The 15,319-nt window shown below is 36.6% G+C and overlaps 1 protein-coding gene across 2 annotated transcripts in view; it reads right to left on the bottom strand.

Annotated features, from left to right (window-relative positions):
- Positions 1-15,319, bottom strand: part of PCCA (propionyl-CoA carboxylase subunit alpha) — a 302,552-nt gene that overhangs the window by 49,306 nt on the left and 237,927 nt on the right. For both annotated transcript variants that reach the window (XM_066176406.1, XM_066176405.1), the window contains exon 21: positions 10,276-10,329. In XM_066176406.1, the coding sequence (XP_066032503.1) occupies positions 10,276-10,329 (54 nt within the window). The remainder of the gene's footprint in view (positions 1-10,275; positions 10,330-15,319) is intronic.

Here is a 15,319-nt window from a genome sequence, read left to right as displayed (position 1 = left end):
TAAAAGAGTCTGACACAGGAAATACGCAAGAGAAGCAATCTGAAAAAAGATGGAGAAGATAAATATGGCAGAAGAAACAAAGAAAGGATTACTAGAAAGAGGAAATGAAATAGCAGTGAAAAGATTTGACATGACATACAACAAAGTAATATAAGGCTTTAGTGATGAAAACACGAACTTCAAGTAGAAGGCAATAAATCCTATCAAACGAGGCAACACAGAAGTGGACCATTTTAAAGACAGCATGGTTGAACATACATTCTGGAGTTCATGAAAACATGCAGAAAGAGGAACTGAAATCAGTTTTAGTTAAGAGACAAATCTTAACACAATCAAGGGTTTCAGCTGTGGGAACAAAAATGTGTAAAATCCATGTAGAAGTTAACTGAGTGCACGACAACAGCACTTAGAGCCCTACACTGATTTCTGACCTGCTTCAAAGAATCATGCAGTCTGTTAAGTTTGACCTCTGACATGGACTGAGAGTTGGTCTTTCCCTCAATGAAGGTACTAGCAGTAGAGATACTTTAGCTCAGAGACAGACAAAATGCAGTGAAACAATCAAAATATTAGAGTCATTTCATCAGTTTGTGGATTTAGTTTATGTCCTACTGTTTACTCATCTTTTGTCACATATTCTGTAGTTTTAACAATGGGAACACAAAATTCACTAAGTAATCTCTTTATTTGAACCTAGGCTATAACCCACAGTAATTATGAGCAGTATGTAGCAATATTTTCACTATTTAGGACAGGAAGTGAAAAATACCAAACACATCTAAAATTGCAATAGGGATTTGTACAGACAGAAGGTAATTACACAAAGTGGACTATGGCCAAGACTCTCAGAATATGAAGCAGTCTCAGAACCTTGTGGAAATTACCATGGGATCTTTAATGATAAGTGGGCTAAATCTTCACTTAAATTGTCCTAAAAAGCATGCCTTCTCTGACAGCATATTGCTACAGAGTGACAGGACCATTGTATTCCAAAATTAGATAGCATGTGCAACACTACAGCACACAAGTAGAAAATCAAAAACAAACAAACAAAAAAACCCCAAAGCACAGTCATTTAAAAAAACAAACCATGAGAAGACATCTCGAGTGTTTCACGTGCACAGAATTACTTGCTTCCCCCTCTAATTTATTTCAGATTAGTAAGAGATCCTTTATTTTAGGTCAGTGTTATGACAGTGGAAGTATGCCAACTTAACCTTCATTTTCTTAATTAGCATTTAACAAGAAGCTTGTCCTCCTCTAGAAATATTTCCTTCCATAAGGAAGAATAACCTTGAACAGAAGACAAAGCTAAGCCAAGGAGAAGAGAAAAATGAAACTGAAGCTCCAAATATATTTACATGTCTTTAAAATATATTTATTTACATACCCATAAAATGTAAATAAAATAGATCTCAGTAAAAATTACTTCATCTCCCAGAAACAAGCAAAGCACTGTAATCTGTATTCATAACTACACTGGGGAAAACCAACCACAAAAAAACGCCCTCTTTTACACATGCTCCCTTACCATGGACCATGTGCTCATGTAACTCATTGTTTATCTAGTCTGGAGACAAAAATGCCATGAAAAAGCAATCACAAGGCAGATGGCTGGTTTCACTAATCTGACCTTGTTTCTTCCAAGTAAATCTAGTCTACACCAGTGATGCCCCAAATAATCCACCATTCCTATAATACTTAGATTTGCATATTTAGGTTAGAAATGCCTGGCATGGCTGGATTAAGATTTACCCCCAGTAAAACAATGCTTTGTCATAAATTCTCTCCCAGAGACCATGCAGGTTCTTAAAGCAGACATGTCCACACACTGAAAACCTGAGTGAAAGCACACTCAAAAACATTCTCACCAGTGCTCACCTCTATACGTGCAATGCCTTTTACTCTGCTTAAACCTGACTGTATAGAGTGACAAATGCAGAGATTCTCTCTGTAGCCGCCCCCATGATAACAGATGACAAGATGCAGCACAAGCTTCATCTCTTGCTAATTAAACGAATCAATTAAGAGACTATTGTTGCAACTGTGTAACTGCTGTTCTATAGTGGCAATAACAACCCCACGGGGAGGTCTTTTACTACATTAAAATGCTGTCCTCCACAACTCCATTTGATATTATTAGAAACAGTTATTTGCGTCTTGCTGTCATATTAGTAGCAAAGGCAAATTATGGAAATATGCAGACCAGAATGGTCCCAGTATGAGATCAGGTTTGGTTTTCAACCTCCAAGGGAACAATTGCTGAAATTCCAAAGTTCCCTAAAGTTCTTTAATGGAACTGATAAATCTATCAGCACAGCATCCATTTAGATTCTAGGTAAGGGTCACATATTTGCATACTTTCCTGCTAAGCTGATACAATTCAACTAGATAAATTATCATATTAAGTTTACCCTCCTGAGTTAAACTGATGGAGTTCAAAATTGTTTTCGATGGTTGTCATTAATCGCTGTTACATCCTAAATGCTCACTTTGAAATCTAATTGTGCTGGTGTACCAAGGGTCATATTAATAGCATTTTTAATGTTAAATCTTTGTAAAACATGTTTATTTTACTGATATTACCACTGAAGCCTAGAAGACTAATGAGAAACAAAGTATATTTATTATCAATAAAAACTTCATTTCAAATTTACATTCAGAGACTTAAATTAGCTTTACTAACTTCATCATGCCTTTGTTTCATTAAGATTCCTGATTAAGCTTCGAAGTCATATAAATTAATATCTCCTAAACAGTTCTTGGATACATGCCAAAGTTGCAGACATAAAAATGCAGTTCAAAAACATGGGTTACATGTATGTTTAGTAAACATCTTCATAAGAAAATGCTCATCTTCACTGTGAGGTAACAGTCTTGATACAGTTTAAAAAAAAAACCCACCAACACTCCTTTGGTCAAATTAAGCAATTAATAATTATTTCAGTGGTAAATCATAGTCTGCCTAAGTAAAGCACTTGAGTTGCACCTTTGGGTAAAGCTGTCCACTTGTCTTCCAAGAAGTAACAGGCTAACCAGCCAAGTTCAGTCCTTGTCCTTAAAGTGTTACTGAGCTCAGTAAGAAAGAAACTTGTCAAATGAAGTATGGAAAATCAAAAATCCTATTTTTTCCGTATTTGCTTATTTCTGAGGGATGAGGGGCTTCATTTATTATAAACAAAGACTGCTACACTACAGATAGCATGCATACTACAGAATCCACCAACATAAAGGATGTTCATGGAAATCCTGACCTACTTTTGATGTCATCATGTATTTTTTTCTGCAAATTAAAACTCTAATTGACAACAGATAAAATACCAAGATAAAAATGAATAAATAAAAAGCAAAATATTAGAATCTAAATGCAATAGCCTAATTCCATCCTGATTTTGTAAGAACACAATGCTTGCAATGCAGATTTCTGCCTCTCAATTCCCATTCCCAACTCCTTATCCAATTTGCACCCACATACACTATTTAAACTGCTGATCAATTTCAGCCAAATTACCAAAGAAAAGCTAAATCCATCTACCTACAAGTACCACAGCTATGTTTTCACGCGTCTTCTGAAGACCACTGGCTCTGTTACAGAAACAAGACCAAAATCCATAGTCCAGTTGAGGGAAATCTAGCAGCAGCCAATTAGATATCCAACAAGCACCTGAACCATCTTCAGCTTCACCTTAGCACCACCGCCTCTTGTTCAAGGAGATCTCAGGCAAAGACTACAAGAAGTTGTTCTGTGGGAACTTGTGGCACTTCTAGTTTCTTTTAAGTTACAGGAGCGAAATTCAGAAAGAACTCCAAGCACCTTTTTATTTCTCTTTCCAAAGGAATCTTGATCAAGATTTCCAAAATAGTCTGATTATTTTGATTGTAGGGACACGGCTTTTGGTAACACTGGTATTTCTAGATCGCTCAGGTGTTTTTGAGTTTACCCCCAGTGGACAGTTTTAATATATTCACTGTACCTTCTGCTTTAAAACATGCAAATAATATGTAAGAGAATTGAAATGTAAACAGCATATGCAGCTGTGTGACTGCACCTGATCATTCACACCTCATGAACTGGAACAATTCTCACTGCTGAGTCCTAATGACGGTCACTACTTTCACAAGTGAAATCCTTGTTGTGTGAGTTATCCACTTTCTACAGAGTACTGCAGCACCTTGCTGCCAGTCTCAGGATTCTCATCATCCACATTCAAAAGGAAGTTACTCTTTTCAGAAACAAGTGCATGTTTTTTCTGTTGACACCTTTTGCACTACTGAAATGCCACTGATGATAGTTCTACTACTAGAAGCACTGTGGATCACAGTGCCTCTGAACATGGATGAAAAATAAAACCTATACAACAATACAATTCCCTTTAGATCAGCAGGGACCCTAATCTTATGGCTTGTGAATAGGAAGAATAAAAAAACCATTTTAAAAAAGACATTAGCTTGCAAAATAAACACCTACTGGCCTATATTTATTTTCTTGTGGTTGGTACTCTATATATTCCAATAAATACCATCTTTGTAACCTCTGCAGGTCTTCAACCAATGTTTGAAAGTCTGCATAAATCTTCAGTATCTAATTTCAGAAGTGTTGCATATAGAAAGAAAAGCATAAAGAAAGAAAAGAACTTGTTAAAGACTACGATTTCTAAGGGTGAAAGAAGCAGGTTGTTAAACATTTGCCATTGTGAGCTGAATCAGACTCATACAGCCAAAGCTTTATAAGAATGCAGGGAGAAGGAAAAAAGGAGGAGGAAGCTGTCTGCTGATGAGATTATACACAGACTGCAGGGTTTCAGGACAATTTGTAAGCCTCAGTAGTGGGACAAAAAGTTGGAAGTTTGCCGTTGAAGCAAAAGCAGATAAGCCATGGCAAGAGAGAGCAGAAGGGAGAATCAGCAGTGAGAAAAGTTAGCATACTGGCCTGTAGCTCCTAAGATTACCTTAGATACATCACTGAAATAAGAAAACACAGTATGACAGGAGCAAAGGCAAGGATTTTGAGGATTGCCTTTACATAAAGCTCTCCATTTCTGACTGCCGTGAACAGGATACAGAACTAATAACCCTGACTGCATATGGAATTTCCTTTTGCCAATCTATCTGGAAGACGCTAAAATCCAAACCTCATTAATACTAACTGTGATTACAACTGCACTAGAATATACGTCAGCTATGCTAAAAAGTATGGCCAGGGCTTGACAGAGACTACTTTTCCTAAGTCCAGTATTCTCAACCTGGAATTTGCAGATCTGGTTGCAGTGGTAGGTCTCAGGACTATTTTAAATGGGTCTGCAAAAAGGCTGAAGAAAGGATGTGTAGTATCAACAGGCTAATAGTAATCATAAGTGAGCATAAGCTACCACAGCAAAACCTCAAATATTTTGTAAATCAAAGGTGGCAAAAAGCACTGCATCGGTGATCAGCAATGGAAAAATCTCCACTGAGATGCATGAAACAAGAAAACAGCACTAGCAAACTCAGAAAGCACCTAAAGAGGCTTGACTCTTAAGTCAGACTAACTCTAATCTGTTCCATGTGGGCTCCTATACTGTGTTCCCCTATGTTGTTAAGTACTGAGCAGTATGTCACATATATGTTCTTTCATCACTCTTCAGAGGAAAAAAAATAACTGTTTATATTTCTGCTGTGATGTTAGAAAAGATCAAAGAAGCAGCACAAATGATGAGCAGAGGATAGGGACCATCTCTCTGAGGAATGTGATCCTTTGGGTCACCAGAGCATCACTGTCAAGCATGGCCTGCAGCCCAAAGCTGACAGTGGCTTTACAGATGTGATGGAGCCAGGCTGCTCATTATCTGAACATACACAACTTCTTTATTTCAAATTCTACACACAGTCTAGAATACGTTTAATGCTTGCACAATAATCTGCAGTTCTCTGTATACTCGCAGTTTTCTTAGTGTTAAAGGCTGCCTGCCCAGACGTATTTCATTGCTGAAGTCCAGCTGAGAAGCCTGAATAACCAACAAATGACTGGGGCCAGCAGTGGGCCAGCCAAAAACATTCCTCTCACGTAAGAGAACAGAAGGTGGAACGAAACGACAAAAGACAGACCAGAAAATGGAGGGTAATTACAAAGACAGGAATGAAGGGTGGACTTGAGTCTTCTGAGTACTCAAACATCCATTTCTTTGAATTGCAGAGGCTAAAGCAGAAGCTCTGTGCATAGATCTTGGTGTTTTTCTATAGATTTTATGTATCTATTTTATATGATCTTTACATCTAGAGAACAAGTCCTGTGAGGAGCAGCCGAAGGAGCTGGGGCTGTTTAGCCTGGACAAAAGGAGGCTCAGGGGGGACTTTCACACTCTTTACAAATCCCTGAAAGGAGGTTGTAGCCAAGTGGGGTTTGGGCTCTTCTCTCAGGTAACAAGTCATGAGAGAAAACTGCCTCAGGCTGCACCAGAGGATGTTTAGATTGGATATTTGGAAAAATTTCCTTATGGAAAAGGTTGTCAAACATTGAACAGGCTGCCCAGGGCAGCAGGGCAGACCGCTGTCTCTGAAGGTATTTAAAAGATGTGTAGATGTAGCACTTGGGCATGTGGTTTAGTGGTGGATTTGACAAATGCTGGTTAATGGCTGGAACTGATCATCCTGGAGATCTTTTTACAATCTAAACAATTCTGTGATTCTACATTTTTGACAAACCTACTTCTGTGAGCTGCCTACACACAGGAGACATGCCATAAAGGAATGCTTCCTTATTTCCTGGACTCTTGGTTTTGGGCACAGTTTTGGACATTAATCTGAATCATGTACTATCTTGCTTCCTTTTTCTTTGTACAATATATAGCACAACCAGCTTACTTGTTATGGTAATGGTAATTTATTAAAAATATTATCATTAATAAATTATTAAATTTATTATTAATGTTAATGTATATGAATATTAATAAACACACTATCGGAGTAAATCTAGCATGAAGTGGCAAAATAGCAGGACTCCATCAGCACACACCACATCTAGTGACATTCATCAGAGGGGACAAATGAGCAAAAACTCACGTAAAATCTCAATTACAGCAATAACCCAGGATCTCCTCCGCAATAATTTAGTCAGGACTCGAAATGCTATCCTCAAAAGAAAATTAAACCAAACCAGTGCAATTTCCCATTCAACAACTATTTCTTACAGCTGCAAGTTGCTTGCTCCTCAGGCAGAAACATCCTCGTTCATCTTCCAAAATCAAGAGTCCCTATCATATCCGAAACTCACAACCCTCTATCAAAAAACAATTTGGAGAAAATAAGCTATCTAATGCCACTACAATTTGGAGAGCAGAGAAATGCTCAAGTAGCAATAAATTTCTACACCTGATCAGAAACAAACAAAAGCATTGTCACAAATCCATGTAGACCCCCAAGTGATGCTAACAGTGTGCACTCAAAGCTATGATGTCACTGGAGAAAGCAACATGATTTTTCCTGTTCTCCTCTAAAATAATAGAAATATGCTGCTACACTAACAGAAACATTCATCTTACTGTCCAGATGTTTACCAAATGTTATGCAGCAAAATTCATCTCATACTGTTGTCTTTCATCTGCAATGCAGTCTTTTCTGTCCTCCACTAAACTAACTGGAACAGCCAGGATATTTCTAATAGAGAAGCACAGCTTTCATTTCCTCTCAGAGTGCCAGTTGCCTTCCTGAAGCAGGGGCTTGTTTTGTCAAAATCCAGCAGCAGAGTTGTTTCTACAGCCCAGTGTCAAAAAACCAAGTGAAGCCATTTATTGAAGCTGATGCCTTCCTGACAAGCCAGGCAAGCTGTGCTCCTTACAAGCTGGTTCTAAAAATATATTCTGCTGGACAGATCAGTGGACTGTACACTCCATAGCACCATGCTGCCTGGTACCACTGGAACGCCATCAACATTTGCCCCGATCAAAAGGAACACAGAATGCTCAGAGTTATCTTTTATGTTTGCTACTACAAAAAAAGAAGAGTAGAGAAGTAACTTTGCAAACTGTTTATTATGTTGATAACAATACATTATAATAAAAATAATAATGAGCAATCAAGAGTCTTTTGCTGCTAAATTTTCCTTTCAAACACTTCCTAAGTCAACTGCACTTAGCAAGGGTTTAATAAGAGATAAGTAATGGTGAACTCAGAATGTATTTCTAGGGCCTTCATTAAGGTAACACTTTCTTTCTTTGAACGTTAACATTTGTGTATGCACACATGCACACACATACAGACTGTCTGTCTATATGTGCAGCAATTTATAGTGGATATCATTGTATCTTCCCCCCACTACCTAAACTGTGTATATTAAGTTTAAATCAGAACAGTACAAGGATGTTAAACAAGTGAAGGACAAATGAAAAAGCAGGAGTTATGGAAAGCAGGACACCGGGCTAGAAGAACCAAGAGAAGCACAGGCAGAAATCTGATTCTATGGGAAAACTGGTATTAGAACAAACCCTGGGAAGCAGACTTCATTACTGTTTCTCTACCCTGATTGCTGAAGTTCTCTCTCAAGGGTTTGATCAGCAAGATGTGCATAATTTATTTTAAATAAAAAAAATCTCAGAGTACTCAAGGCTTTTCTCTTTAGTCCTCTTGAGAATTTTAGTTGTAATCACATACTTGATTTCCCCAAATAACTAGGATTCAATAAACACACATGAGCCAGTCAGTAAGATCTAACATATATTACAATCCATTAGCTGTTTCATCATTACTTTTTTAAAGCTAAAAGCACATCAATCAATTCTATTTCCTCTTTTATAACCTCTTCCCGTAGCAAAAGGCCCCGAACACGAGTTCTGGTCTGTGAGACTTAGGGGCACTTTTAACAAAAGCATACAAAATATTTTCATATCTAATTTGAACAACAGTTTTAATATTTAATGTCACTAAATACACAATCAGAATTTTCCCTACTACAGCACCCACTTAGAGAGAAATCAGTTAAAATCTAGTCAGTATTATCAAGTTGCATTAGTGTTTAGATCTTATCTACTTGGAGTAATTATTTTCTTCTCACACACAGACTATCTGATCAGCCACCTAGCAGCAATCTCACATACACAGGTTGCAACTCCAGAGCCAAAGCATCATCATAAATACAGTGCAGAACAAAACTTTATTTTTATGTCTTTATGCTACTGCTACTCTGCTTGTGATTAACACAAATAAATAAATATGCATACATAGAGATCTGTTTATAGAAGTAAAAAATAGTAGGGGCACTTTTCCTTTCTAAAAGCCAACATGTAAGGTAAAAACATCAATGCGAGGTATTCCTGTTAAGTTTATCTTTACCACGTTAGACCTCACCAACAATGGCTTCACAGGACTTGCAGAAGAATTAATCACAAGTAGAATGAAAGCATGAACATATGCAATCCTAATCCACTTGTGTCCAAAACAAACAGTGCACAAAGATGTTGGGACTAAATTCTAAATGGTATGTTTCATTCCTAGGCTTTTGGCTGTTAATATCACTACAGTGAAATCTATTGGCAGCAAGCAAGACAACTTGCTTTTGAGGATACTTCAATTTTATTTCATTTTCAGAATAATTTTTAGATGCATATGGAACTTGGAAAAATTCAATCGCTGCACTTTAACCATGCAAATCACAGAACTGGAAGTTGCTTCAATCACATGAATGTTTATAAGCATCCATGACCTAACACAAAACTTGAATATTATACATGACTGCTCCACTGAACAATTTTATAGAGTAAATTCTGTCTAATGATATAAAATCTGGTTAGGATTTTAGGCATACTTCTATCCAGCAAACAAAATCTGAGATAACTACAGAGCTACCAAATCTGGTTAGAGTGAGAAAAGAACGGAACACTTTGCATTACTAAACAGTTTTACCCAAGACAGTTACTGGGATATAGGGGTATGTGATGTGGTGAAGCAATAGAGATTGGAAAGCTGATGTGAGGAAGAGTGGAACTGATCCTGATGTGCACCAAACCCCAGTATATTGCAATAAGCTTACAAATCTACACGCAGTTATTTTAGATCCCTTCTAAATGAAATAGATACAGACTTGAATCAACAGAAGGGTAGAACACAGATACTGGGTCTTGGAAATTAGCTTGAGTTGGCCTACATTCACCTGCTAAACTTAGAATATTTACACACAATACTGGGGATACAATATCCCCATAACTACAAGTGTAAATGTACTAGAAGTGTAATTTAGCTACTTTCTGTTTACATTATATTCTTCTACCAACTTAACTCTTTTTAATACAGTTATTACATGCTTACCACAGTGCCTAGAAACTGAATGCTTGTCTCTCCAGAAGCATTCCGAGAAATCCGCTGAAAAACACAAATGTAAGAATTGATTAAAGCAACTCAAAATTTGCAACCATTCCATTTTCTTTGTCACATCACTGCCAAGTAATCAAAAATAATTGAATACATAAATCTATACATAAAATAGATAAAAAATTTCCTTCAACAGAAGTACTAAAAGCCTAAACCATATTTCTCAGATTTTGATTTTAGTTCAGTCAACTCAACAAAATTTATTTTTGAAGGACAATGAAGGCAAATATGGCCAAGTACAACACAGAGCAACCTTGTGCACGAATGTCATGAATAATGAGTCTTCTGCCATCTCTGTGATTCTGTATTCCTGTTACTCACATTTAGTATTATCTTCATTCTCTCCTAATGAGAGACATTTTAATCTCTTTTTAAAATGCAAACCTCAAATGATGTTACTTTGAAAACAGAAAAAAAAATGACCTTAAGAAATGTCTGGTCACCTACTGTGGTTCAGGAGTTGATTGAAGTTATTAAAGAGTCTTCAAATATTACATTGTCAGTAAGCCACAAGACAATGCAAGAGAAAATACATTATTGGTTTCGCACAGCATTAAACATAATTTAAATATGCAAAATGCATAAAGAATTCTTTCTTCCTGTGAATCATTTTCTCCTTCAGTGTCAAGTTTTTTCTCACATTTTGTTTCTACTGTTTAAGCTATGGCCCACACAGGTCCCAACGCAAGGAACACGACCCTCATTTTACACAAAGCCAAGTGTACATAACTGTACTAAAGCATAGATCTGAGAAGATAAGTATTATTGCAAAGAACTGCACAGAAATCTTCAGCATTTTAAAGACAAAAAAAATCATAAGAACAGGGATGCAAATAATCTTGAGAGATATTCTAGCCTAAGGCTCCCAGCAGAATCAAAACACACCAGTGTGACTCCCAAATGATGTGTTTCTAACTAATTCTCAAAATCTTTCAATTGCAAAATTTTCACAGCCTCCCTAAACAATTTATCCCAGTGCTCTGCATCTTTACCATTAGCAAGTTTTTTTTCCTAATATTTGATTAAAGTAACCCTTACTTCAACCTGTATTACTCCCATTAATTCTCATCTTTTTCATTACACACAGGAAGCACAGATTATTCCCTTCCTTTCTACAGCTACCTCCACGTATATGAAGAGCCCTAATCATGGCTCCCCTAAGCCTTGTCTTGTCCAGACCAAATGAGAAAGTGCTACACAACAATAGCTAGATATCCCCCAAAACAATTTTAATAGCAATAAATTAAACCCTGGTCCCTTTTCACTAATGGTGCATGTTCCTCAGCTATACTTTATGAAGTAATAATTACTACAGCCCAAACATGCTTATTTTTTGACTTAACAGGTCACACACTGACATTGCAATCTGTACAATCATATGAAAACAAAGGGTGATGTGCCAGAGCCTGACATATTTCAACAATAATGATTAATGGAATGGAAAATATGGGAAATAAAATTTCATACAAAACCTGACGTTTACTTTTATAAAGGAAACAGGAATATACACTTTTCCCACAGTCTAGGATAAACACAATCAGGTTTTGGAAACCACAAAGAAGAACAAAGTACCGGCTGCCTACAATGAATGAACCGCATGCCAAAACAAACAAGTCCCAACCACTTGATAAGCTGTCAGAAAATGGCAAGCCGAAAAAAATTAAAGGATTTAATTTCTTTTTTTCCTGGAATGCCCTCCACCCTCGTTAGAGCTCTGTCACTTATTGTGCTACCCTTTTGTCCGCTTTCAAGGGTCATTAGAGACCTTTTCATGTCCTAATAAAAATTCCATTTTTTTGGCTAATCTCCCTGTCACACAGAAAAACACAACTTAAAAAACAAAACAAAACAAAAAGAAAAATAGAGCCCTTTTGTCATTCTCTTTAAAGGGTTTCAGAGTAAAGCCAGGTATCTTGACAACTTGACTTACTTTTCACAACTGAAAAGAAAATCATTAAAATACTTCCTCACACAGATTTCCCTTACTTGCAGCCAACTAAGTTAGCATAACAAAAACCAAGCCCTTTCAAAAATAATTTAATAACCACTTTTCATAAAGCCAAATAAATATGTATATAAAGAAGGTACCTTCTAAAGCCTCAGCCTCAAGACAAGACAAAGATAGCAGCAGCATTTTTCCTGCCCTGACACTGTTGGAGCACACTGGTATCACACTACAGCAGTTCCTCTACAGTTTGCTGTGTCCAAAATACAAAGCATTACATTCAGTGTTGATCACATCTAAAGTCAGTAAAAGCACTAAAATCAATTTTTTAAATTAACATCTGGGGTGGGGAGGAATAAATGGGGAAGGTGACGAAAATTGTTAAGAAACATAGAGGAAAAAGAAATTTCCATCACGAGTGTATGTAAAAAAAAACAAAAAGAAGAAGGAAAGGTGGAAAAATTCTCCAAGTCACAAAACATATGTTACAGCAAGACCAAAAAGAGAACTGCCAGGCTTTTGAGAACTGTGTTACAAAAGAAATCAGAACATTATCATAATTAATGTTTCAAATTACAGTAAATAAATTTCAGCTATTAGATGTGATTAGATTTTTCTGAAAAGAGTTATTTCTGTTCCACTGGCAGGCTTGCGTTTCTCGGATTTGTAAATGTAATTGATGTTTTCAAGAAAATGAAAGGACATGGTTAACAATTATTCTTTTATTTCCCACCTCTTTAGAAAAAGGACCAGTCTCCAGTTTCTCTTGTAAAGTTAGATATTTACATATTCTATACCTCATAATAGATGGTTTCATATTGCATGTCATAGCAGGAAAGTAATCAAATAGAGGTAACAATAGAGAATAGCTAATTATATGCATTGTCCTTGCTCTCCTAATAAATTGCAAATGATTTGCTAGGAGGTTCGCACCAAAAAGGCACAGGAAATTTATCATTTGTTCAAAGACAAAACATCTCCATGTGTTTACCTGCCAATACAGTAAAATTAAGTTGTTGACATAAATTATGCAATCTTAAGATATAACTAATTTCTTTTCTGGTTGATTCAGTGTGCAGAGCTACAAACTAACTCAATTAGTATCATGTGAGTTAAAAGTATATATATATATTTTTTTCCTTATGAGAAAGCAACAAGCTAACTCAAATTTGAAAAAAAATCACAACTTCAAAAAATCCATCTGCAGTCTTAAAGCTGTCAAATGGGTGTGAGTGTTACATAAATATTATATGTATTTTTACACACGCAGGTTACAGTATGTTATACTGCATATGCTATGTAAATACAAACAAAATGCTTATGCACAGATGTAAAAATAGAAAAGTGTATACAATCATGCAAAACGTGTTTGATTCTCCTCCTCTATCTTGTGTATGCTACACCACAGTCATTTCACAAATCATCATTTTAATCTGCAAATCCCAGTAAATTACAAGAGGTTAGTGTGATATGACTTTAAATTCTTCTGCTTTGCCATAGAAAATTATTTCCACTTAGTTGGGTATCAATGATGTATTCATTGTAAGATGCAATAGGGTTACAATCAGCTTTGCATTAAGCCTGCAGTGGATGGGCTCTAGCAGATAAAAATGATAACAACCTTTACAAGAAGAAGGATAAAGCAGCTCAAGAAAACATAAAATATATATTACGGAAAGACATTCTTAACTGACATTATTAGACAACAACAAGATCTTAGAGTATTTTCCACAAATCTTCTGGTCTCTAAGACTCTCAAGCTACTGGAAGAGAGCAGCTGCAGAGAAGGAATAACACAAAAACAAAGAAACTGCAACAGACCAAAAAGTAATATATCCCCCAAAGTCAGAATTAATTTGAACTGGCAAAGGCAATCAAATAAATAGATACACAACCTTCTCAAACACAATTACCTTGAACTACTATATACTGGCTTTATTTGCTGAAAGTAAAAGCTGGACATCATTAATTGTTTTCTGGAAACAGAATACACACAGATTGTCGCTCAGCCAATGTTTCTTGCAATTTTTTAAAGCTATGGCATGACTATATTCCCAGTCAGACAACATGTAGCAAACTACCAAACCAAAACCAAAATTACAAGCCTAGAAAAGTTATGGATAGGCTATACACTGATAGTTTCCCAGCATGAAACTGTTTTTCAGAATATAGAATTTCTTGCAGCCCAGCCCCTATTGCTCCATTTCAACTGCTCACTAACAAAAATTCTGAATATCTTATGCCAGGAATTTTAAATGGAGGATTGCTATCCACTTTTTAGCAAATACTTATAAATTCTTGAAAATTCCACCTAACAAAAACAGAATCATCCCCAGATAGGTTTAATTAAAAAAAAAAAAAAATACTCCCACAACAGGGAAGTCAGGGGAAAAAAACCCCCAAAGTATTTTACCCTCTAAAGTTCTAACAGATTTATTTGCTAATACTTTATGAGGTTTTGTGTTCATAAGGGTGCTTGGACATCTGGAACGCTCCATCTTCCACGCATGTCACTGCTACCTTTGGAGTCCCATGGCTGGGTCAGAAGGGAGGAAAAGGCTGCAGAAGTAGGTGTGAAACCTTTAAGTCATCCTCTCAACAAAAAGGAAAGATTGATTTGACCTTTTCTGTCTCTTCTTCCATCCCCTTCTAGAAAGCAGAACTTCATTTCAGCATTGCCTTTCCACTGTGCAAAATCCCAGCCGAGGGATGTAATCCCAGACTAGCAATGTGACCAAGATTTGCAGTATGCTGGAGTCTATCTATATTGTGCTGCACATCCAGACTTGTTGACCCTCACAAGCCTTTCCACTTCAGGAATCGCCCTACTTTTTCACAATTTAACATTCTTCACTGGTGGTGCCATCATTTTCTCCCCTTAGAGCATTAAACTACAGATGGGAAGTTAGCCTGATTTTGTGCACTGCTCTACTCTCAGCCATTACCAGTTTCAGTTCACACTTTATAGTAAATGAAGCCTCAGTGAGTTGTTCTTCCTCAGGGCATGTCCACATTTCCCAGGTTCTTACAAGGGCA

Source organism: Chamaea fasciata, unplaced genomic scaffold (assembly GCF_029207755.1).
Source record: "Chamaea fasciata isolate MVZ Bird 193981 ecotype frontalis unplaced genomic scaffold, bChaFas1.0.hap1 SCAF_2, whole genome shotgun sequence".
NCBI classification, from domain to species: Eukaryota; Metazoa; Chordata; class Aves; order Passeriformes; family Sylviidae; genus Chamaea; species Chamaea fasciata.
This window is presented reverse-complemented; position numbering and strand designations above follow the sequence as displayed.